Below are 24,946 nucleotides of genomic sequence, written 5' to 3'. Positions count from 1 at the left end.
TTGTGTAAACAAGAAATCAAGCTCGTTTGATGCAGCTTAAAACTACTATTATAGTAAACTTATTAGCTTATTAAAACCAAAAAAGTGTTGGTACAAGGATGCCTTTTGAGCTTGTGGCTTATTGGCCGGAGATCTCCATGCACAAGCTGCAATATTTTGTAGTGAAACAACTTATTAAAAAACGTCACTGCTCATAGCAAAACTGGAAAAGTAAGTTTGTCAAAACAAAAATATGAAAAAGGTTAATTACATTGTACAGTTACATGATTTACTAATATATACTCCGGGATGATTTGAACCATTACTTCAACGTATTGATTCTTCATTGCATTAGAATGTGAGTTGCTTGTTTCCTTAAACAATATCAACAATTACGTTACTTGAGTCAATGTTGCTTTTACTTCTGCAGTTTGTGTTATCACTTACTCCCGTTGGATCTTTGTTTTTTGCTCAAACCGGCTTCTCTATATGTGACTTAAACTTGAATCTGTTCGTGTTTGCAAGCATCATTGACTTTGTTGCCAGTTAAATTCAGCAATTGCATTCTTCTTATTGTTTGTTGTGATGTTATCCGTTGGGTGTTCAGCTACTTGAACCTGCGTTGATACTTTTAGCACGAGATTTTACCTGGCTTTTATGTCTTGAACGTGAACCATATTTTGCAGATTTTGCTGTCACTTTTCTGTGTTGTTCATCGCCACTTTCCTCGTCATATTCTGAACCTGATCCACTTCCATATCCATATTCTGAACTTGATATATCATCGTCTTGACTGACACTAACTTTTTGAGACTGTCGTTTGTCAGTAACTTTTTTAGAGCGTTGTCGGTCACGGACCTTTTCATTATTTTGTTTTTCACTCTCACTGTCTTCATCCTCATCGGAATAACCTTGATTATCATCATCTGAATCACCTTGGTCGTCATATTCTGAACTCTCCTCATTTTCATTATTTGCACTCGACTTTCCAACATTTGACGTTGGGGACGGAGCAGAAGGTGAACTAGGAATAGGGTCATCTGGCATCGGCACTGTAAGAAAACTAAGAGCAGCCACAACATCGTTAATCAAAGGACGAACCATTGGTTCTTCTTGAAGACACATTGCTGTAACCCCGACTGCTTGGTTTAAACTTTTGACGGGAAACCTCTTTCCAAGACGCGGATCTGCCAATTCGGGGAACCTCTTTGGATCCTTGAAATAGGGTTGTGCCTAATAAAATCACATATATTTGATGACCAGTTAGAACTGTACGCTAACTTCCTTTAGTTCTAAGTCAAAAAGAAACTCAAGAATTTTGCGATTGAAGGGCAGCCTGGTGCATGAAGCGTCCCGTGTTCACAAAGGGTCGGGGAATGCTGCACCCCAAGGGGGTGTAATGTAAGCAGCCTACCCTGACGCAAGAATCAGTGACTGATTCCATGGCTCGAATCCATGACCTATATGTCATATGGCAGCCTGGTGCACTAAACGTCCCGTGTTCACACAAGGTTCAGGGAAGGGCCGCACCCTGGTGCACGGAACGTCCCACGTTCACGCAAGGTTCAGGGAAGGGCCGCACCCCATTGGGGTGTAACTTAAGCAGCCTACCCTGACGCCAGCATCAGTTCTACGGCTCGAACCGATGACCTATAGGTCACACGGAGACAACATTACCTTTGTTTGCAATGCTCCCCTCCACAAGAACTTTGAGATTTGAAAAGAAGAGGGAACTCTTTGTGATAGAATGAGAATACTCACCCAAGCAACTAAGTTTTGCTCATCTGTTGGCCTTGTAGTATCGACGGATCGCCGCCCTGTTATAAGTTCAAGCAAAACAATTCCAAAACTATATACATCTGACTTCAAAGTAAGTTCACCACTTCTTTCAAACTCTGGAGCACAATAACCATTTGTTATCATCACCGGCGACATGTTTGTCTTATTCCCTCCACCTGCAAGCGCAGCAAGACCATAATCTGAAAGTTTAGGATTAAAATCTTTATCCAATAGGATGTTTGTGCCTTTCAAATCGCGATAAATTATTGGTGGGTCGGCCTTTTCGTGTAGATACTCGAGTCCATTAGCAGCACCTAAAGCTATCTTCATTCTGGATAGCCAATCTAGTGGCTTTTTATCCGCTCCAAGATCTGGAATGTAACAGAACTAGATACAGAATCAAGAAAGTTTATGACAACATGAAATTGGAAGAGCAGCGCAGACATAAGTTTCTCGGACTCTTCAAAAGTATCACAACTTTTTGGAGGAAACATTTCTGGAGAGTCCGAGCGACGTAGCATAAACTTACCAAGCAGGTGATCATTTAGGCAACCCATCGGCATGTATTCATAGACCAAAATCCTCTGATCTCCATCACCACAATATCCAAGGAGATCGACCAGATTTGAGTGCTTGAGGAGAGTCAACTTTGATACCTCAACAAGGAACTCGTGGTTTCCTTGTGTTCCACTTCTGTCTAGTTGCTTCACTGCCACAACCTATCCGCGCAACAAACCAGACATCAAAACTGAAGTCTTTCTTCACCCTAATATAGATGGACTTTAATAAATGATGTATTTGGTATAACGGAAGTCATTTTCCAAACAACATAAGGGTAGAGTGTACGCAGACCTTACCCCTGCCTCGTGGAGGTAGAGAGGCCAATTTGTGTTTCTGGAAAAAGACTAGTATTCTGAAAAATGTTTTTCGGTGTTTGTTTTTGGTGACAGATTCTTATTCAGCATGTTGAAGTTACAGCAAGGGCGAAAAGAGAGTTTAATGGAATGTTACCTCTCCACCGTTAAGTGTTGCCTTGAAGACTCTTCCAAATCCGTCTTCACCTATCAGGCATTCTTGCTTGAAATTCTTTGTTGCACTCGCGAGCTCTCGGAATGTGTAAGTCTTAGCATTGCTGTTTGGAATAGGGTTAACCTTTTCGACTTTTTGAAATGGTTCAGCTGGTCAGTCAATCCGAAAAGCATGGAGAAAGTGAACATAAGCCTACAAATGTGTGAGGAAAACTACACAAGGCATATACAGGTAGTAGCAAACCGTATTCTTGCCTAGTTAGGAAAGTGTATGTTACTGGGATTCTTCAAAAGTGCCGCCAGGTGCGCGCCCGATCCTCCAAAAGTAGTGCAATTTTGGATGATCCGACATGGGTGTGGCAATGTTTTTGGAGAATCCGAGTAACATAGAAGAAAGTAGAGAAATGATGACATGAGTTGGCAAGCCAAAAAAAAGCTGTCTAAGTTGCTCGGACTCTCCAAAAATGTTGCCGCACCCGTGTGGGATCCTTCAAAAACACACTATTTTTGGAGGATCCGATACACACCCGTAGAGATTTTGAAGAGTCCGAGCAACTTAGGTCTTAACAGCAATCACAGTGCCTATTGCAGCTTAAAGAAAACAAATATCCTTCTGTATCTACCTGTTTACTGAATTCTCTAATTGCTAGAATACTTAAGAGGGTGAACATATTTACTGAACTTTGGTATTCTTCCGGTCAGAAACAGCCTCTCTGCCTTACAAAGGTAGGGGTAAGGTCAACGTACATCTTACCTTCTCCAGACTCAGACTTGTAGGATTACACTGGGTATGTCTAACCTCCTAGTCATACGACAACAACTTTTACCGTAGGTGAATGAGTCTGGTGCATTAAGCTTACGCTTTACGTGAGGTCCAGGGAAGGGCTGAACCACATTAGGTCTTACATATGCAGCATTCCCTTGCAATTCTACAAGCGGCTGTTTCCAAAGTTTGAACCAGTAACCTCCTTGTCATACAACAACTTTTACCGTGAGTCCGGTGCATTAAGCTCATGCTTTACGTGAGGTCCAGAGAAGGGTCGGACCACATTAGGTCTTACATACGCAGCCTTCCCTTGCAATTCTGCAAGCGGCTGTTTCCTCGATTTGAACCAGTAACCTCCTAGTCATACGACGACAACTGTTGCAGCATGTGCATGAACATATTTACTCAAAAGGTTACATTTTTCCAATCAAATCTTGTCTTTTGCATGACTTTTACACATGCATTCTTCTCTTACATACATGTTACATGAAAACAATCAAATTATATACATGTTACATACAAGAACACAAAAATAAATTCATTTTCTTTAAATTTCAAATATCTATAAAAAAAAAAAAAAAAAAAAAAAAAAAAAACTAAAAGCATGATGATACCGGGATCTGGTGGTGTGGTTGAGATTCCTCTAGGACGACCAATCGTCACCTCCTCTATCGGCGGCGGCGATTCGGTTTTTTTCTTGAAGCATGGGAGGCAACTCATGATCAAAAAAAAAAAATTCCACAATCACCTCAAATGAAAAAAAGAGAAAAAGAAGAATCTTTTTCAGAAATAATATATGAATTGTTGTCTATTTACAAATGGAGCTCAAATGAAAATTTTTACAAAAAATATTAAAAAAAAGGTGTACAAGATTTTATTTAATTTTTTAAATTATTTCTTCACGTTGTTCTCAAGATTCCAAAAAATCTTAGAAAATAAAAAATGTATTCTTGTACATGTTATCACGATCATCACGTTTATTAAACATGGATTTTAGGTTAGGAAGCAAAAAGTTTCTTAAAAAAATGAAATTATTAGGAGGAGGAAAAGGGGTGGCAATGGTCTTTTTCCTCTAATCCTCCTCCGGTTCTGGTTCAAGAAAGGGTCAACGTAAAAATATAAAAACTGAAAAAGAATTTTTTTATGTTAACGGCTCTCGTAAAAAAATAGAATTTCATTTTGAGCTCCAATGTACGACTAGTTTTTCGATGAGATGGTTACTTACATGTAATGAAAGGGAGGTTGGGTGGAATTTGTAGAATATTTTGTAATAAAGCGCACGCGTGGGGATAGAGAGCGTAATTTCATTTTTAACGGAGATTTTCTTTTATACGTGTATAATAGAGATTGAAAAAAAATATTATATATTTTGATTTTAAAAAAAAAAATTTGAATTAAATTGAAAACATGCTACGTGCAAATTGCATGATTAATTGCAAACTTCTTTAGAAAACTATAAAAGAAATACTTAAATGAGCATCCATAATACAATATATTTTCAATAATTCATTTTTATTCAACATTATTTTTTTAATGTCTTTCAATAAATGAGAACAAAAATATAAAACATACAATATACATGTCCAAACTAAGACTCAAAAGATATGACACAACAACATATTCAGTTTAATCTCATAAAATAATATCTGAGAAGAATATAGTATTTGTAAATCTAACCTCCTTCGATTTCAAAATAAAAATAGTCTATATAAGACGTATTGAAAACAACAACAACTACCAATACTAAAAACAACAAATAATAACAAAATAATATTATAATTAAACTATATAAAATAAAATAATAATAAAATCAAAGAATAAGAAACAAAAATAATATTATAATGAGATAATACATTCCATCCACTAATATGAATTCAATCCTATAAAAATATTTCCTATGATATATTATAAGGTTTTTCTTTTTGCGTTAATAGAGTTTAAGTTATATACGTTGATATTATAATATATTAATAATTCATTTTTATTTCTAAACTTTTGCTTTCATATATTATACGTATGTTTTTTTTATTCTTTTAAATTTCTGGCCACTTAGAGATACACGTATTATATGAGTAACATTTCAAATGATAGATTTTATTTTTATCAATATGAGTTATTTAAACTATATGATAAACAAGTTACAAACAAGTACATGTGCATATGCGTGCTTTTTTGAAAATTGTGCCCATTTTCATGTGCCATTGGAAATAAGTTTCATATAATCATGTTACTTGGACCTCCCTACCCCCGAATGCCCTGTCCGACGCGAATTGTATTAGTCGAGTTTCAATGCGGGTATCAGACATCGAATGAAAAACAAAAAAAAATGTTACTTGGACGTGTGATGATATTCTACCTGCCAACATCTATATATAACTAAATAAATATAAATACAAAAGCTCGAGTAATCGTTAAAGTTGTCATGTGATTAGGAGGTCATGTGCTCGAGTCGTGAAAATAACTTCTTGTAAAAATATAAAGTAAGATTGTGTACAATACATTCTTGTAGTTCGACCCTTCCTCAAATTCCATGAATAGCAGAAACTTTATTGCAGCGGACTGTCCTTTTTAAACATGAAAGCACATAAAACACTACTTCTTTTGTTCCATATTAATTTTCACCTAACTAAAAAAAATTGTCTCAAATTACTTTGTTGGTGTCTTACTTCTTATTTCTATTTTTATTATTTTTTACTTCTATTATGTCATTCACCCCATTTCATCTTTTTTACTATTCTTTATCCTTGAGTCGGGAGTCTATCGGAAACAGCCTTCGAAGGTAGCGGTATGAACTACATATATTTTACCCTTCTCAGACCCTACTTTATGGAAATACACTAAATTTGTTGTTGTTACTTTCATATTAGCCTTGTAATTAATTATATTTTTAAAAGTATAAACAAGTTTATAAGATTTCAAAAAAGTTTCTTACGATGTAAATCGGTAAAACTATCATTTTTGTCTATAATTTAATAAGAGGTGCATAAAGGAGAAAGTAGCAAGTCTTGAAGTAACTGATAAAATTGTTCTCGTGTGATCAAGTGTTTACAGATTCAAGCTTTAAAAATAACTTTTGTACAGAAATGCAAGGTAAGACTGTGTATAACACACTCTTAGGGTGGAGTTTGTCTCCGGACCCTGTACATAAGGGATTCTAATTGCACCTCTGCGTGACGTGATGTTTAAAGTAACTGATAAAATTGTTGTCATGTAATCAAATATTTAAAGATTCAAGCCTTAGAAATAGCTTCTTGTCATGTAATCAAATATTTAAAGATTCAAGCCTTAGAAATAGCTTCTGACAAAAATGCAAGGTAAGACGTGTAAAGTACACCCTTATGGTGCAGTTCGTCTCTGGATCCTGTACATAACGGATTCTAATTGCACCTCTTAAGCATGACGTGAAGGAAACGCACACCCGTTGATATTCTTGAAGAATCCGAACAACTTATATCTCAACATAGTCATGCCTAACATAATATAATGCACAACATATGGGAATGACATTATTAATCATGTAAGTTCCAAGTTCCAACAAAATTATTTCTACACAAATGACTATTAACCAAAATACAACAAAGGGAAACATAACAAATCCCAACATAATACAAAATGTCCAAGACACTACATCAAATTTAGATTTTTACACCAATTTGTTGACTATGATGATTCAATTGTTGATGAAGTTGGTGCAAATTTTCTATATTTTTTGGGTCAAAATCTCACCAGCCACATGTGGGACAATTGGTTTTAGGCCTCATAGGTTTTAGCCTCTCAATAAGAAAATGAACTATTCAGCTAAGTTGCTCGGATTCTCCAAAAATGTTGTCGCGCCCGTGTCAGATTATCCAAAAATGCACTACTTTTGAAGGATCCGACACGCACCCAATGACATTTTTGATGAGTCTGAGCAACAAAGCTATTCAGTATCAAGTTCATTAGCCTTCCTTAGGCCTGATTTCAATTCCTTCAACAACTAAGCCACTTTTCCAGTTACCTTCTTTCACCTCCATCAAGCTCATCTCGAGTTCAACGTCTTGTCCTCTCTTGACAAAGAATTCTCCCAACTCGACTTCTATCCATCCGTCACTTCTCTGTTGTGGATATCGTGCTTGTGCTTCGCTTTCTGAAGGCGGTGGATTCACTTCACGTCTAAGTATATCAGCCATCTGGTTGAAAAATCCTGTCCGCCTTGGAACGATTTGATACATGTGCCTCCGTGCTGCCTCAGGATCCAAGAATACTATCTGTGTGTTTTTTTCATGCCCCGAAATCCCTACGGCACCCTCTGCACTTTGGTGATCAAATCCATAGGTCCTGGATTTCGTTGTGAAAACCAAGTAGGCTGCATAGTTGGTGTCGGGGGATAGCATAGACGTGTTTATCTTGCCAGAGATGTCGAGCCAACACACGTCAAGAAGCTCAGCGACCTCTGAGAACCTAGGTTCCAAAACATTGCATTAGATTAACTTGAGACTGAAAAAACGACACTATTAAAAACCAAGATTCCTCCACTCTTCCCTTAGAACTAGAACGTTATTAAAAGACCAGTATGAATTGTCAATTCAAGTACAGAGAAAGGCTGGGGAAAAGGGACTTGTTCACTACCCCATATCCTCGTCAATTGAAATTGTCAATCAAAAATGCCTGGACTCAGGAAGGGACATCCATCTCCAGTATCTAGGTGTGTCAGCCCAAACAATTGCAAGTGACCTTGCAGCTAACATGTAGCATTTCTTTCCACTAGCCTTCTCCAGTGAGAAGCTCTGCATTTCATCAATACCAATTCAGATGTAAACTTAGCAATTACGAAAGAAAACTAAGTCCAGCAATAGTCACAATGGGCTACGTCACACATTAACCAAAAAAGCAAAAGCAATGACATCAAAAGTGCGGCACAAAAGATGCAAACTGATCAACGTGTTACTATTACATAAAGACTAATATGGATTCAACATTACACGTGCGCCAACTGGTCCCATTGCTTACCCCGCTACTATTTACTTTGATATCCAAAAGATAGGAGAGGGGAAAGGCGATAATGACCCGGTACATGGGAAGGCTTTAAATTATGCATCATAGAATGTTAATAACATTCACAGAACTACTTTAAAAATATGGTGAGCAGGCACCACTTTATAAAGTTATTACTGTACTCTGATAAGCATACAAAGCAACTTCTCACTCTCACACATGGAATTGTGAACTATGTTGCTCAAACTCTCCAATCTGATTCTAGTCTAGGGATAATTCAAACCACCAGTATTTTTCCTTCGGCACGTTTATAGTCAACAAGTTTCTTCCGTAACCTACGTTTGCTCGAACACTCCAAAATGCCGTCGGGACCTCCAAAAGGAGAACATTATTGGAAGATCCAACATTGGTGCGGCAACATTTTGGAGACAACGAGCAACATAATTCACGATCACCTCACAATCTACATGTGGAGTATCAAATACTCAGCTCCATTTACTTTTGCTTGTCATATTTAGCTTCACGAGAACCAATTTGAATAATTTCCGAATCTAAATTAATTCAATGGTTCCAATTTAAAATTTTCGAAACTACACAAGAAAGATACTATAAATATCAATCCTTCTCGTATTTATATATCCATGTAATTTCTTCCCATCTATCCTAGCATGGATGGACAGTCACAGAGTCACTTGGTAAGCCGTGGAATTAATCGAAGTGCGTGCAAACTATCCAGTACCAAGGTTATCGAAACAGAAAATAGATATATCCATGCAATTTGGCTCTCTTTACCTTAGTGCCACCATCAACTATACAACAAAAACATCGAGTATAATATGATCGATCTCATATTAATATATCCATGCACTTTGACTCTCGAAAAATAAAACATAACACTAAAATCCATTCTCATATTTAGTATATCCTATGTAATTGGACTCTCGAGAAATGAAACATAATATCACAATCCTTCACATATTAATATATCCATGCAATTTGACCCTCGAAAAATAAAACATAACAACTAAAATCGATTAAATTAAGGATGATCATATAAATACAGAACAAGCTTATTCTTGATTTGAACACTATCAAAGAGTTAATTTAACTAATTTTCAATGCTAAATTGAATTAAATTATCAATATTTTCAATTTAAAATTAAAATTTCCAAAAATTATACGAAAAATACTACTACAAAGTACAATCCTTCACATATAATATATATCCATGCAATTTGACTCTCGAAAAATGAAACATAACTAAAATTCATAAAATTAAGCATGATCATATAAATACAGGAAAAGCTTATTCTTCGATTTGAAGACTATCAAAGAGTGAATTTAACTAATTTTCAAAGTTAAATTGAATTAAATTATCAATATTTTCAACTTAAGATTTAAATTTCCGAAAACTATACAAAAATTGAAACGTAACACTACAATCGATTCTCATATTAATATATCTATGCAATTTGACACTCTAAAAATGAAAAATTACCTTAGAACCACCATCAATGAAGAGAGGATGATCACAGAGATACAGAAAAAGCTCTTTCTTCGATTTGAAACTTATTGAACCCGGTTCACCATTAATGGACCGGGGAATAATATCGCAATAATCAGTAGGAAAAAACCGGTCCCATACAGCATCGGATTCAGCTGCAGATCGGAAAATCGTAGCCACTACCGATAACCGGCACGCATCCCGAGGACTTGTTAGTGATAATACGTTCGCTATGCAACCTTCCGGTAAAGCGTAGATATCTCCACCGCCGTGGCCCCCATCAGCGCCGTCGCTGATGTCGCCGGTACCGGCGGTGCCAGAGGCGGAGCTTGGTTCGTCTTCCACCGCCATTATATTATGATTAAGTGAATTATGTAGAGCTTTCTTTTATTTATTAGTGAAAAGGTGGTATTTATAGATGTGTGCCACATTTGTGGTTGATTGACTATACATCTTTATATAAATCATTAACTAATTTTCTTATTGATTTTTTTTTTTTATTTTTTATTTATCATTTTTTACGTATAAAAAAATAAAATCCTAATGAGTATGTCAAATTAATATATGACAAATAAAAATGAATGAATAGGATATTTTTTATGAACGTTATGTCTGTATCAGCTTTCGTACACAATAATAACATATTCAATATATTTTCACAAAGTGGAGTCTAAAGAGGACATTAAAATTACTCCAAGTGTACAAAAGCCGGCTTTCTGAGCGGGAGGTATAACAATCTCTCTACTTCATGTAGTGGGACCACATGAAGTAGAGAGATTGTTATATCTCCCACTCAGAAAGCCCGCTTTCATACATTTGAAGTAATGTTACGAAATATTTATCATCTTCCACCTGTAAAAATTTCTCGATAACTCTATCCACGAAGGTTAGAACCTATGTATAGAAATCTCCTAGTATTTGGCTATATTAGGAATTGAACATGAGATCTCATGGTGTTCGATTTTTTTTATAACGGTGTCGTTTGTCCGGATATTCATAGCGATTAATTTTATAGTAACTGATAAAGATGTTGATATGTGAATGTGATCAAGAGATTACGAGTTTGAGTCATAAAAATAAGTATGTGAAAATATAGAATGAGATTGTGTATAATAAAGTCTTGTGATTTGATCCTTTCTCGAATTTCACGCATAGAAAAAGTCGAACGTTACGATCAAATACTAAAGATAGCATAACAAGATATCCTGAATAAAAAAAAGTAACTATAATAAAATAATGGAAGTGAAAGAAATAATAGTACAACTCTAAGACTGCTTTTACTACTATTATAGACGAGTAAGTGAAACAACGTTTAATTATCCATTATTCCTCAATTATAATACGCACTATTTATAAAGAACATGTAATATAAATCACGTATATTATCAATTTTATAAAAAAACTAATTGATATAGTGAAATATTATTATAGAAAAATTTAACGTGGGATGGTATACTTTATATTTTGTTAATCAAATTATTTAAGATTTATATTATTCTTAGTAAGTAACAATTTACGTGAATAAAGTGTGGCTTACACGATGATCCTAGGTGTATGTGATGTGGTCGAAAACTTTTTTAAAAAAAATTAGACAATTATATTTTTATATTTATAATCATAAATATTTCAATAATAAGAAATACTTTTCGTTTAAATATATTTATACTATTCAAATTTGAATTAATCAAAATTTTAATATGAATATCTAACATCGAGTATGAATTAAAAAGTCTATTATTATTAAATCTTAATTATTAAGTCTATATGCTTTGGGGCACATAACATGCATATTCTCTTTTTAGTTCTTTCCCATTTGAACTTTTTTATTTTTTTTTTTGATAAAAATAATAATAAAAAGGAATCTTTTCTTTTTCTATCAAAACAAAGAAAAAGAACTTTTTCTCAAAATAAAAATGGGAAAAAATGACTTAGTGGTTAAGATTTGTGCACACATTATATTTTTTAATACCTCATTTATGATATTATATTGTTTATGTTATTATTATTAAGAAAAGGAAAAGAGAAATTTAAATATAAAAAGACAACCTTTTTGATACAAATAATAATAATAAAAAGGTATCTTTTCTTTTTCTATCAAAACAAAGAAAAAGAACTTTTTCCCAAAAAAGAAAAAAAGGAAAAAAATTGACTTAATGGTTAAGATTTGTGCACACATTATTTTTTTTTAATACCTCATTTATGATATTATATTGTTTATGTTAGTATTATTAAGAAAAGGAAAAGAGAAATCTAAATATAAAAAGACAACCTTTTTGATACAAATAATAATAATAATAATAATAATAATAAAAAGGTATCTTTTCTTTTTCTATCAAAACAAAGAAAAAGAACCTTTTCCAAAAAGAAAAAAGGAAAAAAAATGACTTAATGGTTAAGATTTGTGCACACGTTATTTTTTTTAATACCTCATTTATGATATTATTATATTGTTTATATTATTATTATTAAGAAAAGGAAAAGAGAAATCTAAATACAAAAAGACAACCTTTTTGATACAAATAATAATAATAATAAAAAGGTATCTTTTCTTTTTCTTTCAAAACAAAGAAAAGAGCTTTTTCCAAAAATAAAAAGGAAAAAAACAGACCTAGTAGTTAAGATTTGTGCACACATTATTTTTTTTAATACCTCATTTATGATATTTTATTGTTTATATTATTATTATTAAGAAGAGGAAAAAAGAAATATAAATATAAAAAGACAACCTTTTTGAAGAAAGAGATTCTAAGATACTATGTGTTTTAGAATTTGCAAAAATAGAAAAAAAATTGGGTCTTGGATTTTCTAGGAAAAAAAATAGAAATTTATTCAAGTGGATTTTGCAAAAGTAGTTATTTCCAGAGTTGAAATTTAATATTTCTGCTATAAATATATTATATTGTGGATGTTTATTATATAGTTTTCCGATTAAATTTGCAATTTAATAAAAAAATGTGCAAGTAGCTCAACCAGAATGCTTGCAAGAAGCTGAAGCACGCAAGCATGCAGCTTGCAAGCAGATTTATAAAAGCCTTAGTTCGTAAGCAAGCAGTCAGCTCGCAAGTAGTTCAAGCAAGCAGCTTGCAAGCAAATTGCACCAGCTTCTTTAAGGCTTGCGATCAAGTATTTAACTTACAAGTAGCTCAGGCAAACGACTTGTAGTTCCCGAGCCTCGCAATCAAGCAGGTAGCTTTGCAAGTAGCTCAAGCAGGCTTCTTGCGAGAATACTGGCAAGAAGCTTCCAAAAAAGCCTTACAACAACTTCTAGAGTTTGCAATCAAGTAAATAGCTTGCAAACAGCTCAAGTAGGCAACTCGTAAGCAGCTTGCAAGCAAATAGACAACTTGCAAGTAGCTTGCAAACAAATTTGCAATCATGTAACTTGCAAGTAGCTCTAGCAAACAACTTGCAGTTCCCGAGCCTTGCAATCAAACAGGTAACTTGCAAGTAGCTCAAGCAGGCATCTGGCAAGACTACTTGCAAGCAGCTTCGAAAAAGCCTTATAACCAGGGGCTGAGCTACATGTATGATGAACCCCCTTCGACGGAAAATTATGTTAAAATTATTTCTTATGTATATATAGTAGATGTCGAATCCCCTTCGATTAGTTTGTATATTCACTTATGAACCCCCTTCGATTAGTTTGTATATTCACTTATGAACCTCATTCGTGAAAATCCTGCCTCCGCCACTGCTCACAACAGGTTCCAGAGTTTGCAATCAAGTAAATAACTTGTAAGCACATGCAAATAGCTCAAGTAAGCAGCTTGCAAGCAAATTGCTCCAGCTTCTTAAGGCGTGCAATTAAGTATGTAACTTGCAAGTAGCTCTAGCAAACAACTTGCAGTTCCCAAGCCTTGCAATCAAGCAGGTAGCTTGAAAGCAGCTCAAGCAGGCTTCTTGCGAGACTACTTGCAAGCAACTTCAGAAAAACCTTACAACAGCTTCCAGAGTTTGCAAACAAGTAAATAGCTTGCAAACAACTCAAATAAGCAGCTTGCATCATTTTCTTAAGGCTTGCAATCAAGTATGTAACTTGCAAGTAGCTCAGGCAAATAACTTGTATTTGTTGGGTTCAATAGGTGTGAATGAAAAATGGAGGGACACAACCTTTGGGGAAAAGACATATTGTTTTGGAAAAGGAGTGACTGTTCGGATAGTTGTGTCTGTTCAGAAAAAGAAACAATGCTTCAAATGAACAGACATGACTCTTCCAAAGGATACACCTTTTCGGATGAACCATTGCCATCTTTTGGAAGGGGCACTTGAAGACTATATAAACCTGCATTTTTTCACAGGTTTTGGTATGAAAAATTTTCTGAAATACAAATTCTTCTTGTCTTCAAAAATATTCCGTGTGATCAATCAAATCGTTGAGTGAGTTTGAAGAGATTTCAATTGTTTGAGGTACCGCTACAGTTGGTTTGTTTGGCCATTTTATCCTGGGAGGAAGATTCTATAACCTCGGGTACAGTGAGGGGAATTATTCCTTAAGGACACTTCGTAAAGTCGGGGTACTTGGCCTTAAAATTCTATTTCATCTCATTTCTGAAAGTTAACATACTTGTTGGATAGATTATTTATAATCTTGTGTTAAGGAATTTCATAATTGTTCTTGTCCTAGACTTGAACTTGGGTTGAAGTTGTTATTGCATTTATACAGATTCTTGTACCCGAAACATTGAAAACAACAGTATTTTCCAGGTGGCTCGCAAGCTGCTCAAGCAGGCATCTGACGAGACTACTTGCAAGCATCTTCAAAAAAGCCTTACAAAAGCTTCCAGAGTTTGCAATCAAGTAAATAGCTTGGAAAGCAGTTCAAGTAGGCAGCTTGTAAGCAGATTGCAATGCCTTGAGGGTTGCAATCAAGTATGTAACTTGCAAGTAGCTCTAACAAACAACTTGCAGTTCCCAAGCCGCGAGACTACTTGCAAGCAGCTTCAAAAAAGCCTTCCAGAGTTCTACAATCAAGTAAATAGCTTGCAAGCAGATCAAGTAGGCAACTTCTAAGCAGCTTTTGAAAATTTGCGATCAAGTAGGCAACTTGCAAACAGCTTCTTGAAGACCCTTGCAACAACTTTCACTTGCAAATGTTTCCTTGCAAGTAGCTCAAGCATGCAACTTTTAGCTCCGCCAAAAGAAAGTAGTGCTAGATTTCTGAATTCCTAACATTAACTAGTAAACGTACCCCGGCGATGTGCGGATAATATTTTAAAAAAAAAAAAAAGATGAAATCATGTGTCAAAATCATCCCAAGAATCTCTTACTTACTGCAGATTAAAAGTCACATTTTACAAAGAGCAAGCACTAATTTAAGACACTGCTTTACAAGTTTAAAGATACTGAACCATGCCTAAGTACCAAAAATGTTGATGCCAGTTGATTGCTGGCGATGACTTGGTGAAGGAAATCTACGAGGGAAGGCTCTCGAACCAAATAGAGCGCGACACCAACGAGTTCAGTCGAACAAGGTAACAACTCCGGATGAAGGATCAAGCTTGAAAGGAATGGACGAATGTATGCTTAATAGTGGCCCGCCCTGCTTATAGATATGGGATCAATGACAAAGTTATCGAGCGAAAGTCATAGCATCGTGTCCATCTTATTCTTCAGTTTTCTTCTTCTTTTTCTCGTTCTTTTTATCAGCAGTTTCACTTTCATCTTCATCGACACCATCACTATGTTTTCTCTTCTTTTTCTTACTTTTTTCCACTTCAACGTTTTCTTCAGTTTCATCGCGCTTCTTCTTCTTCTTCTTCTTCTTCTTCTTCTTCTTCTTCTTCTTCTTCTTTTCCTTGGTATCCGTTTCTTTGGGTTCACCGATGTCAGCATCGACAGTAGATACAACATTATCCTCTGCGTCAACAGGCTTTTCCTTCTTCTTTTCCTTTTTCTTCTCAGCTTCCGTAGTTTGAGATGGTCCATCTATACTGATATTTTGCTCCTCGTTTTCATCATGTCCGAGAACAGCGTCAGCAGAAGGATGGTAGACCTACAAAGGAAGGGTAAGTCGATAGCTGGAAATTGAATCAACAAAGTAAAAACAAGTCGGACCTCTCTATAGCAACGTTTCATTATAACGGCCAAGTTTGCTTTTGGAACTGATTTTCATGTTACGTTATATATTGTTAATATGTTCTCTATAACAACATTTCGCTGTAGCAGCCAACAAATATACGGACAAATGACTTTGTTAAAGAGAGGTTCGACTTTAGAAAGTGAGGTCCAATTCCTGACCTTGGCTGCTGTTATCAATGCTCCTGCACCCTACTTATGATCCTTGTCGTAAACTTCGATTTTAGGTTTCCCTTTAGCAGAACCAGCTGATTTACTCAACTCTTTGCCTTCTAAAGCTCTTAACCGTGCTTCGAGCTACAAAAGTTGACGAGGAGGATAATTAGGTGTAACTATGTTATGAGTTGAAATGAGAAACAACCGTCCCAATACGATAGTATTTGATAATGCATACTGCATACCTTGATCCGATTCTCCAAACCCATTGTATTATCTTGGCCATCTCCAAGAGCATCATATCGAATTGCCAAAGAAACTTTACTGGCAAGAGATCTTGCGATTTTACCCTTGTGTTTTGGTGCTGCCTGACCGATCAAAGACGCGTGATATAAGAGCCCATACTTTGGTGTAGCGTGCTTCGTCTTTAAAGCTCTAAAGAGAGCCTTTTCTGCACCAAGTATTTGTACTGTACTTCCAGGTTGTTTTGCAAGATTCAACAAGCTGCCACCGTGGGCAATAAGGCGAGACCAACAAGTTCTCCAACCAGAGCCGTAAGATTCGGGGCAATGGTATTCATCCTGCCCTTCAAATAATCATACAATTGAGCCCGGTATTCGGATAAGGATAGAACTTGGCTGCATAAATCTTTAATATTCTCCAGATCAAGATCGCTGACTTCAGTTCCCATTGAAATCATCGCTGCCTCTTTTAGTTCCGCCTCAACATCTTCCGTAAGTATCTGCGAACAAATCAAGACCATACCAAGATATGAGTTTTAATTTCTTTCAAAGAAGTAAATCAACCGTGGTGTCCGAGTCAGCTTGCTCACACCTCGACGGGAAGAAAACTAATGTTTTAGCCTCCACTGGAAATTGAACCTAAGAGTTCATGGTTCCCGTCCCACTTGACCACTCGGCCACACCCTTGGGTGCTGGAGAATATCATGTTATAGCAAAAGCGAAATTTGACTGCAATATGCCACAGCAAGCAAGTGCAGCGACTATAATATTCGTACTATTTTGACCAACGAAGGGAGTTCAGCTGTTCTTTCTAGTTCAACAAAGAAAGATTTAAAGAGCTAGAAGGAAGTTAATTCCCACCTCGGAGAAATCAAGCTTTGCGGCATTGACGCGGTCACCCATCAACTTAACCGCCTTGGCATAAAGGATGTTATCTTGTACAATCTTTGCAAGCTCAGGAAAATGCCAACCATACCATTCTCGTACCCTCATTGCATAGGTGTTTAGCTCTTTATCAAGATCACCCAACAAGCCAATGGCCTGGACAATCATTGTATCCACCTAGACGAGCAAAAAATATTGCGTCATAAGCTCCACTATTAGTTTGGAGAAAAAGATCGTGTCCTCAAGACTATTAAAAAGGGAAGTTAAATTATTAGGATATATTTTACTACAAAAGTTAAACGATAACACACAAATTAAGACGAGGAACATTAGAAAATAATACACCCTATCACAATAGAAAGTTCACCTTGTCGGGGCTAAATTTCAGCTTGTATCTTGAAAGACTATGAGACAAACCCAAGCTCATCGGGGCAAAGTCTTGAGTGGCTAGACCAGATATGAGTTCAGTCAACTGACTTCTCAACCCTCTCATCAGTTCCATCACAACGTTATTGTGAACACATTCAATTGGCTGCAAACACATCCTGCATCAACTTCAATAAAGAAAACGGAAGACACTAAAAAAAGAAAGACGTAAGGAGAATATGAAAGAGCTGACCAGTTTCTCTTTAATTGCATTTCCAAGCTTTGAATCCGCAACACCCAGTGTTTCACCGTCACAATGTGATTTCAAAAACTTACAAAGTCCTTTGCTAGGCTTGCTATCTATCAATAAAGTTGCTGCCGATAGTGCTTCTGAAGTGTTCTCAAACTTGGAGAAAGCTTTCAACTTCACAACCTGTATATGTACCAACCAACCGATTACTGATAGTAAAATTTAGGAAGATCAGTACTATCCTCATTGTAAGCTATTCACGTACACACCGATCCACATAGCCAAAAAAAGCAGAACAAGTGCTATGTTGTTAGCCAGTCAATCAACTGCCGCTCCAATCCAAACTAATTCCGATACAGTAACCAATATCTACTTAGACCAGATTTCCAGTGAAAGTCTACATTTACCAAAATTTCTCCTTTGATTTTTTCCATCGACATATTCTAGATTAACACAGTACAAAATATTACCCTCTTGCAACCCCACCACACCACACCCCAGCCGGAAAAAATGTAATCCTTCTAAATATTTAATGCGCTACAAGTAAGCAAACAACAACAACAACAACAGACCTAGTGTATGTATTCCCACAGAGTGGGGTCTGGGGAGGGTAAAATGTACGCAGTCCATACCGCTACCTCCGAGGAAATAGAGAGGTTGTTTCCGATAGACCCCCGGCTCAAGATATAGAACAATATACCAAGGTAGCATAACAAAAATCAAGAAATAGTAACACTAGATATCCAAGAAAAGGAAATAAGAGAAAAACGAACAAACAAAAAAAGAAATAAGGAAAACGAATACCCATGTAGTAGTAACACACACCGACCTAAGACACCTACCACACCCAACTCTCCTAACACCTAACCATAACCGACCCACTCACAAGTATGCAAACAATTGCCTGAAAATACAATCTTCTACTGTCCAATGTCTTAAAGTTCAAGCCTTTTAAGCATAAAGAGAAAGATAACCTTTCCAGCAGAATCAGATGTCGTAAACTCTTTCGACAAGTCCTGCATCATGAAAAGACTCTTCATCAAATACAGAAGAAACTCACACACCCATAAACATCAATTCGCATTTATATTACAATGTATTATAATTAATTATCGAGACTAAGTTAAACACTTTGGTACCTCAACTTTAGAGAGCTTTCCTTCATCCAGTACTTTGAAAAGTGCAAAGCCTGCCGGCGTTTCAAACAATACTAGCATTTTTTCTGCTTCCTCACACCAATAAGCACCTACAAGATGATAGTTAAAAGCACAAAACATACACGGGATTCCAAGAAAAAAAAAGGCATTTGAACTTGTAATAATTCACAAAGAACAATCGACCAAATACCACGATAACGCCTTCACACAATATGCACCGAAAATGGTTGTTAAAAGCATAAAACAAAAAAGGGTTCTAAACAAAAGGTATATTAACAATTCTGGAGCTGGACCTTTGTTAAAAGCAATTGATAAACCAGCATTACACACTATAATCCATTAAAGAAAACTCCTTTAACACCAAATGCAACTAAATATGATCATTACAAGCATAAATATCAAAAGGGATTTCAACAAAAAAATATATTAACTTGTTTACCATTCACAAATGGTACAAAAACAGCAATTACAGACTACACAGGCTAGTCAAGGAAACTACTAAACACACGTTTCACTTAAAAGATGATCATTGAAAGCATAAATATCAAAAGGGGCTCCAAGAACAAAGTATGAGATAAGCATCCAGTAACCCCCGAACTATGGCCAAAGTTGCTAAGATCAATTTTAGCGTATTTTGCACATGACACTTTTATTACATAAAATAGGGCCCGTCAAAGGTGTCACGTCAGCTAAAAAGGTTGAGAAAGGGTAATAGAACCTCGTGCAATTGAGGTACGTCGTAGCAAATTTGGTCATAGCTCGTGAACTAGATGCTTCACATCAACTAGTTTAACAATTACAATTGGTTAAAAAAACAACATTAAAGACTATAATAGTCTAGTTCAAGAAACAACACAACATGCACCTAAATATGGTAATTTAAAGCATAAAAATCAAAAGGGGCTCCAAGAAAAAAGTATATCAATTTGTCTAACAATTACAATTGGTTAAAAACAACAATAAAGACTATTACAATCCAGTTCAAGAAAGCTACTGAACACAACATGCACCTAAATATAGTAATTAAAAGCATAAAAAGCAAAAGGGGCTCCAAGAAAAAGTATATTAACTTATTTAAACTTCACAATTGACTATTATAATCTAGTTCAAGAAAATTACAAAACAAATTGATCAAAAGCGGTTCCAAGAAAAAAAGTATATTAACATGTTAATAGTCACAACTGATACAAAAACAACATTACAAACTATTATATTCTAGTTCAAGAAAATTCATGTCTCTGTGAAAGAAAAAATGATTGAAGCGAAAATACATACAATTATAATTGCCTTACTGAAAGAGAAGTAGAATAAAAAGTTAAGCGGCTGAGGAAGTGTTATATTAGGCAAAAAAAAAAGGCCTAATAACATAAAAACTTGCACTTTATACTTAGGGTCCATTATATTATAAAAAAATAAAATAAAACAAAGTATATATAATTACAATTCTACCCCTATTTACATACCTATACAACCCCCCCCCCCCCTCGCCCCCAACCCCCTCTCCCCTCTTAAAACCTCAGAGGCTGTCAAACCCAAACCCCTGCAACCATTGATTGAATTCTCAGTCTTGAGGTAAGCTCTCTTATTTTCCTTTTTATTTTTATTTTTATATATTTATTTATTTATTTTTGTATTTTGAATTTATGAATCAAGAATCTAAGTTTTGTTTATATTGGTGGTCATTGTGCTAAAAATCCCATGTATATGATGAGCAAAGTGTGAATTTTTTCTGCTTTATGTTGTTGTTTAGCTGGAAATCCAAACCCCATATGCTGAATTTTTCAAGAAACCAATAGATATATAAATCTCAATTAGTCTTGGTGGATAGAGTTATTGGGTACATGTTGTTGCCTTGTTGGTATCACAATATCCTGTGGAATTAGTCGAGGTGCTCATAAAGTTATTGGGTACATGTTGCTGTCTTGTTGGTAATTAGTCGAGGTGCTCATAGAGTTATCGGGTACATGTTGTTGTCTTGTTGGTATCACTATATCCCGTGGAATTAGTCGAGGTGCTCATAAAGTTATTGGGTACATGTTGTTGTCTTGTTGGTATCACTATATCCCGTGGAATTATTTGAGATGCTCATAAGCTGGCTCGGACACCACGGTTTTAGAAAAAGAAATAGAAGTCTTAATTGTTAGGTACTCAAACGCGTTCGTAGGTAAAGCCAAGATTTGAAGTGTATGGATTCTGAATTTGTCAGCTCGTCTTAGTTACTAGGTTCACAATTAAATATTTAAACTTATTTTAATAGATTTTAAAAGTACTGAATTCGGTCGAACCCGTCGCTAAGAACTGTGTGTACCATCTCAGCTAAAAGTTTAAAATTTTAGGGAGGTAGAACTCTATTTGTTTATTTCACTGCCCCGTTTTTTTTCAAGTTGTATCACCCTGAGCAATTCACCAGATTGAAGCATTTTCTTGGTCATGTGAATTAAAAATCGATTTTTGTCCACATTTGTGTTCACTGTGCTAATATCCACGTATATTTCGAGCAAAGATTAGATTTTTTTCTCTTTTTAACTCGAATTTCGAACCCCCCATATGCTGAGTTTTTCAAGAAAGCAAGGGATATAGAAGTCTCAGTTGTTAGGTACCAAAACATGCTGAACTGTGTGCAGTGGTGGAGTTCAACTTCTATTATATATACATAAAATGAATTGCGCTTATATATCCCGTGTGATTTTCCACGAAGGTGGTTCGGATGAACCCCCTTCTGTCCTCCTAGCTCTAGCACCGATTGTGTCTACCATCTCATCTAAAGGTTTAAACTTGTCAGGCTGTATAGTTCTATTTATTTATTTCAGTGCTTCCTTTGCCTCAGTTGCCGAGTGTCTGTCGGAAACAACCTCTCTACCTTGTATGGGTAAGGTTTTGCGTACTCACTACCCTTCCCAAACCCCACTTGTGGGATTACACTGGATGTGGTGTTGTTTTTGTTGCTTTCTGTTCATCAGTTGTATCATTCCGAGCAATTCACCACAAGAATTAGAAGATTCTTTTGGCTCTCTAGATCAAAATGGTTTAGTCCCTTTAGTTAAAGTAGTCACAAGGGCTGGATTCAGGTGGTGATGAATATTCAACAAACCCCAAATCTTTTCTCTTTCCTTTACCTTTTCAACTCGACTTCCGAATGCCATGTACTTTTATTTGTCAAGAACCAAGGGATATAGAGCGATTCGTGTCAAACTATGCGACTGTCTCGTCTTAAAAGCTTAGACAGTTAAAGACGTGGCACTTCTATTTACCGCATCTGTTTCATGGGCGTCATAGTTTAGGATGTTATTTTGACTTATTATGTTAGTGATAGTAATCCAAACTAGTAAACTAATGGTTGAAATGTTATTCTGATGACAAAAACGTCACAAATTTGAATTGTTTTAAAAGCTGGCTTCTTAAACATTGTAATCGTTGCCTGTTAATATATTGGTTCAAGATTTTAGGAACATCTAAAATGGAAAGAGTATCATATAAGTTCGTAAGGATGGAGTGCCTATTTTAGGTGATCTTTGAGCATCTGGGCATGCGCTGAATCTGTGTAGAATTATCTTAACGGCAGGACACCTTTTATTTCTGTAGGTTTTTGCAACATAACAAAGCTAGCCGCAAATGGAAATGTGTCCAGACTGTACAACGTTATTGCAATACGAGTTGCCTCATATGGACCGTCCAGCCAGATTCTTTTGCCCCGTGTGCCCTTACGTAAGTAACATAGAGAACCGGGTAAGATAACTAGACAACTTATCATTTGGTTCCTTTTTGTTATCCATTCAGTAAGTTTACTTTTTTCGTTACATGTATTGATAGCTCAAGTTGAAGAAAAAACAGCCTTTGGTTAAGAAACAAATGGATCCAGTGATTTCGACAGAAGACATGGATAATGCTTCGACTGCTGAAGGTCTGCACTTTCTCTACTTGTATCTTCTGGGCGTTATCATGATTTGCTGCCACTTCTTACACTTTACGATCTGAGAATTAGTTGCTCTATGAGTTAGTAATGTCCTCTAAATGATAAATATATCTTGATCAACTTTTCCTCGTCTAAAATTACTAACCAAAATACTGTCGATTTGCTTTTTTTGTTTTTTGAACAACATTCAGAGTACAAATAGTTTAGAGAAGAAAGTTACACACATATGATATATCGAGGTCGTTAGATGACGTACTAATAGACTAATAATTGGTTGTCCATTGAGTTTAATGGTTTTTATAACATCAATATAACTGTCTCCTTGGCCATATTGTTTTCTTTGTATCGAGATTTATCCTCTCAATTAGTTTGTAATTGATTCTTATATATGTGTGAACGTATACTAGATTGAGGTAATATTGATAATCACTTTTAAGTTTGAAATTGAAGAACTTTGGTACAAATTGTGATGATAATACTTGGTTCTATGTAATATCATTAGGTTCTTGGGTTGGCTTCTTCATGTTCCTTCTTTGCTGTTTTCTATATACCGATGCAACTTTGGCAACATTACCGCATTGCCTTTATTGCATATTGTACTAGAAAGCAGTTGGTATTCCAAAGTTCGTCGTCAAACATACATTTCAGCCTTTGAATGAAAAACCCGTCCACTCAGTTGTGTTTTCATATACTCTTCTCATAATAATGATGCTGCGCAAATGAACCTTTTGTAAGTCAAGTAGTCTATGACCGTCTAGCCCACGTTTCTGTCTTTAGACTTTCTGCGAGTTAAACATATAACAATAACGAAGAGAGCTGGAGCGAAATACTTGTAGCGAGTAACAAGAAAGCTACTTCAGTTGGAATGGACAGAGATCTAGCAAATTCAATTACCGCAAAGTATTCAAAGCTTCGTCTTTTCATCCCTGGAGAGTCGACTCAAACCAAACAAAATGAGATAAAAGTAAACATCGTGAATTGGTAGTTTCGCATTTGTACTTTTATGATCTTTTGCAGCTAACGAAGATTGTCAAGTGTTTTTTGTTTCTTGGAACTGAAAAAACTGTCTCTGTGTATATGTTTATGTGATTTACGTTTTGTTTATGGTAGCAAGAAGTGTTGTGATGCTTGGAACTTTATGTATGTGTGGCTCTGAAGTTGTCTGCACACGAAAAAAACATATGCTGTGTTTTTTAGAGTACAACGACAACTACGTCTCAGTCCTAGAGAAGTCGGCTATATGAATCCTCAACGTTGTGCTTTTTTATTTGGTCTTGGCAGTGCCGTGTCCGGCGTGTGGTTACAGGGAAGCTGCATATTATCAAGTGCAGATAAGGTCAGCAGATGAGCCCATGACTACATTTTACAAATGCAAGAACAAGATGTGTGGAAACAATTGGAGAGAAGACTGAAATGGTTTTAGGACAACTGTGTATCCTACAATAGTTTCTTGGGACCGTTTCTCGATTTGCGTGCATCGACCTTGTACTAGCGCGGTCATGTTGATCTTCTCTATATCGTTCCAATTTTATACGGGACATGTATTCCGCGAAAGTTGTGTACTCTTTTTAAGTCCAAGCTTTGATTCCCAAGAATCTAATTTAACCTGTTATCAAAATTTTATCAGTGTGATACTAAAAGGGGTCATATTTCTTTTGAGTCGAGGGTCTGTCGGAAACAACCTCTCAACCTCGGCAAGGCCACAAAGGTAGGGGTAAGGTCTGTGTACGTCCTACCCACCCCATACACTGGGTATGTTATTGTTGTTGATATTACAAGGTGTTATATTTCTCTTGAGTAGAGGGTCTATCGAAAACGACCTCTCTACCGCGACAAGGCCACAAAGGTAGGGCTAAGGTCTGTGTACGTCCT

At 35.9% G+C, this 24,946-nt stretch overlaps 3 protein-coding genes and 1 pseudogene across 4 annotated transcripts; 1 reads left to right on the top strand and 3 right to left on the bottom strand.

The window, feature by feature from the left end:
• Positions 1 to 48: 48 nt before the first annotated feature.
• Positions 49 to 4,786, bottom strand: LOC107871403 (probable serine/threonine-protein kinase PBL25). Its single transcript, XM_016718332.2, has 5 exons — positions 4,167 to 4,786; positions 2,770 to 2,936; positions 2,288 to 2,477; positions 1,741 to 2,129; positions 49 to 1,212 (listed from the first exon to the last, which is right to left on the bottom strand). Exons 1-5 carry the CDS (start codon positions 4,270 to 4,272, stop codon positions 583 to 585), a joined length of 1,482 nt encoding a protein of 493 aa, XP_016573818.2. The 5' UTR covers positions 4,273 to 4,786; the 3' UTR covers positions 49 to 582.
• Positions 4,787 to 7,047: 2,261 nt separating this feature from the next.
• Positions 7,048 to 10,464, bottom strand: LOC107871402 (putative F-box protein PP2-B12). Its single transcript, XM_016718331.2, has 3 exons — positions 10,025 to 10,464; positions 8,200 to 8,318; positions 7,048 to 7,992 (listed from the first exon to the last, which is right to left on the bottom strand). The coding sequence occupies exons 1-3, from the start codon at positions 10,379 to 10,381 to the stop codon at positions 7,491 to 7,493; spliced, it is 978 nt and encodes a 325-aa protein (XP_016573817.1). The 5' UTR covers positions 10,382 to 10,464; the 3' UTR covers positions 7,048 to 7,490.
• A 4,805-nt stretch (positions 10,465 to 15,269) lies between these two features.
• Positions 15,270 to 20,547, bottom strand: LOC107871401 (annotated as a pseudogene).
• An 18-nt stretch (positions 20,548 to 20,565) lies between these two features.
• On the top strand, positions 20,566 to 24,674 carry LOC107872705 (DNA-directed RNA polymerase III subunit RPC10). Of its 2 annotated transcripts, none has more exons than XM_047412856.1 (4): positions 20,566 to 20,733; positions 22,744 to 22,887; positions 22,972 to 23,062; positions 24,356 to 24,674. In XM_047412856.1, the coding sequence occupies exons 2-4, from the start codon at positions 22,774 to 22,776 to the stop codon at positions 24,484 to 24,486; spliced, it is 336 nt and encodes a 111-aa protein (XP_047268812.1). In that variant the 5' UTR covers positions 20,566 to 20,733; positions 22,744 to 22,773; the 3' UTR covers positions 24,487 to 24,674. The 2 variants fall into 2 exon arrangements, with proteins under 2 accessions (XP_047268812.1, XP_047268813.1); XM_047412857.1 differs by having other exon boundaries at positions 20,631 to 20,733; positions 22,744 to 22,866.
• The last annotated feature ends 272 nt before the right edge of the window (positions 24,675 to 24,946 follow it).

This window comes from Capsicum annuum, chromosome 5 (assembly GCF_002878395.1).
Source record: "Capsicum annuum cultivar UCD-10X-F1 chromosome 5, UCD10Xv1.1, whole genome shotgun sequence".
Taxonomy (NCBI): Eukaryota; Viridiplantae; Streptophyta; class Magnoliopsida; order Solanales; family Solanaceae; genus Capsicum; species Capsicum annuum.
This window is presented reverse-complemented; position numbering and strand designations above follow the sequence as displayed.

Coding starts and splice junctions, on each gene's coding strand:
- LOC107871403 (XM_016718332.2), bottom strand. CDS start 4,272: ATGAGTTGCCTCCCATGCTTCAAGAAAAAAACCGAATCGCCGCCGCCG. Junction 2,937..4,166: donor AACCACACCACCAGATCCCG/GTATCATCATGC, acceptor TTGACTGACCAG/CTGAACCATTTCAAAAAGTC. Junction 2,478..2,769: donor CAACACTTAACGGTGGAGAG/GTAACATTCCAT, acceptor TTGCGCGGATAG/GTTGTGGCAGTGAAGCAACT.
- LOC107871402 (XM_016718331.2), bottom strand. CDS start 10,381: ATGGCGGTGGAAGACGAACCAAGCTCCGCCTCTGGCACCGCCGGTACC. Junction 8,319..10,024: donor TCATTGATGGTGGTTCTAAG/GTAATTTTTCAT, acceptor GATGAAATGCAG/AGCTTCTCACTGGAGAAGGC. Junction 7,993..8,199: donor ATGTCCCTTCCTGAGTCCAG/GCATTTTTGATT, acceptor TTTGGAACCTAG/GTTCTCAGAGGTCGCTGAGC.
- LOC107872705 (XM_047412856.1), top strand. CDS start 22,774: ATGGAAATGTGTCCAGACTGTACAACGTTATTGCAATACGAGTTGCCT. Junction 22,888..22,971: donor TAAGTAACATAGAGAACCGG/GTAAGATAACTA, acceptor ATGTATTGATAG/CTCAAGTTGAAGAAAAAACA. Junction 23,063..24,355: donor TAATGCTTCGACTGCTGAAG/GTCTGCACTTTC, acceptor TGGTCTTGGCAG/TGCCGTGTCCGGCGTGTGGT.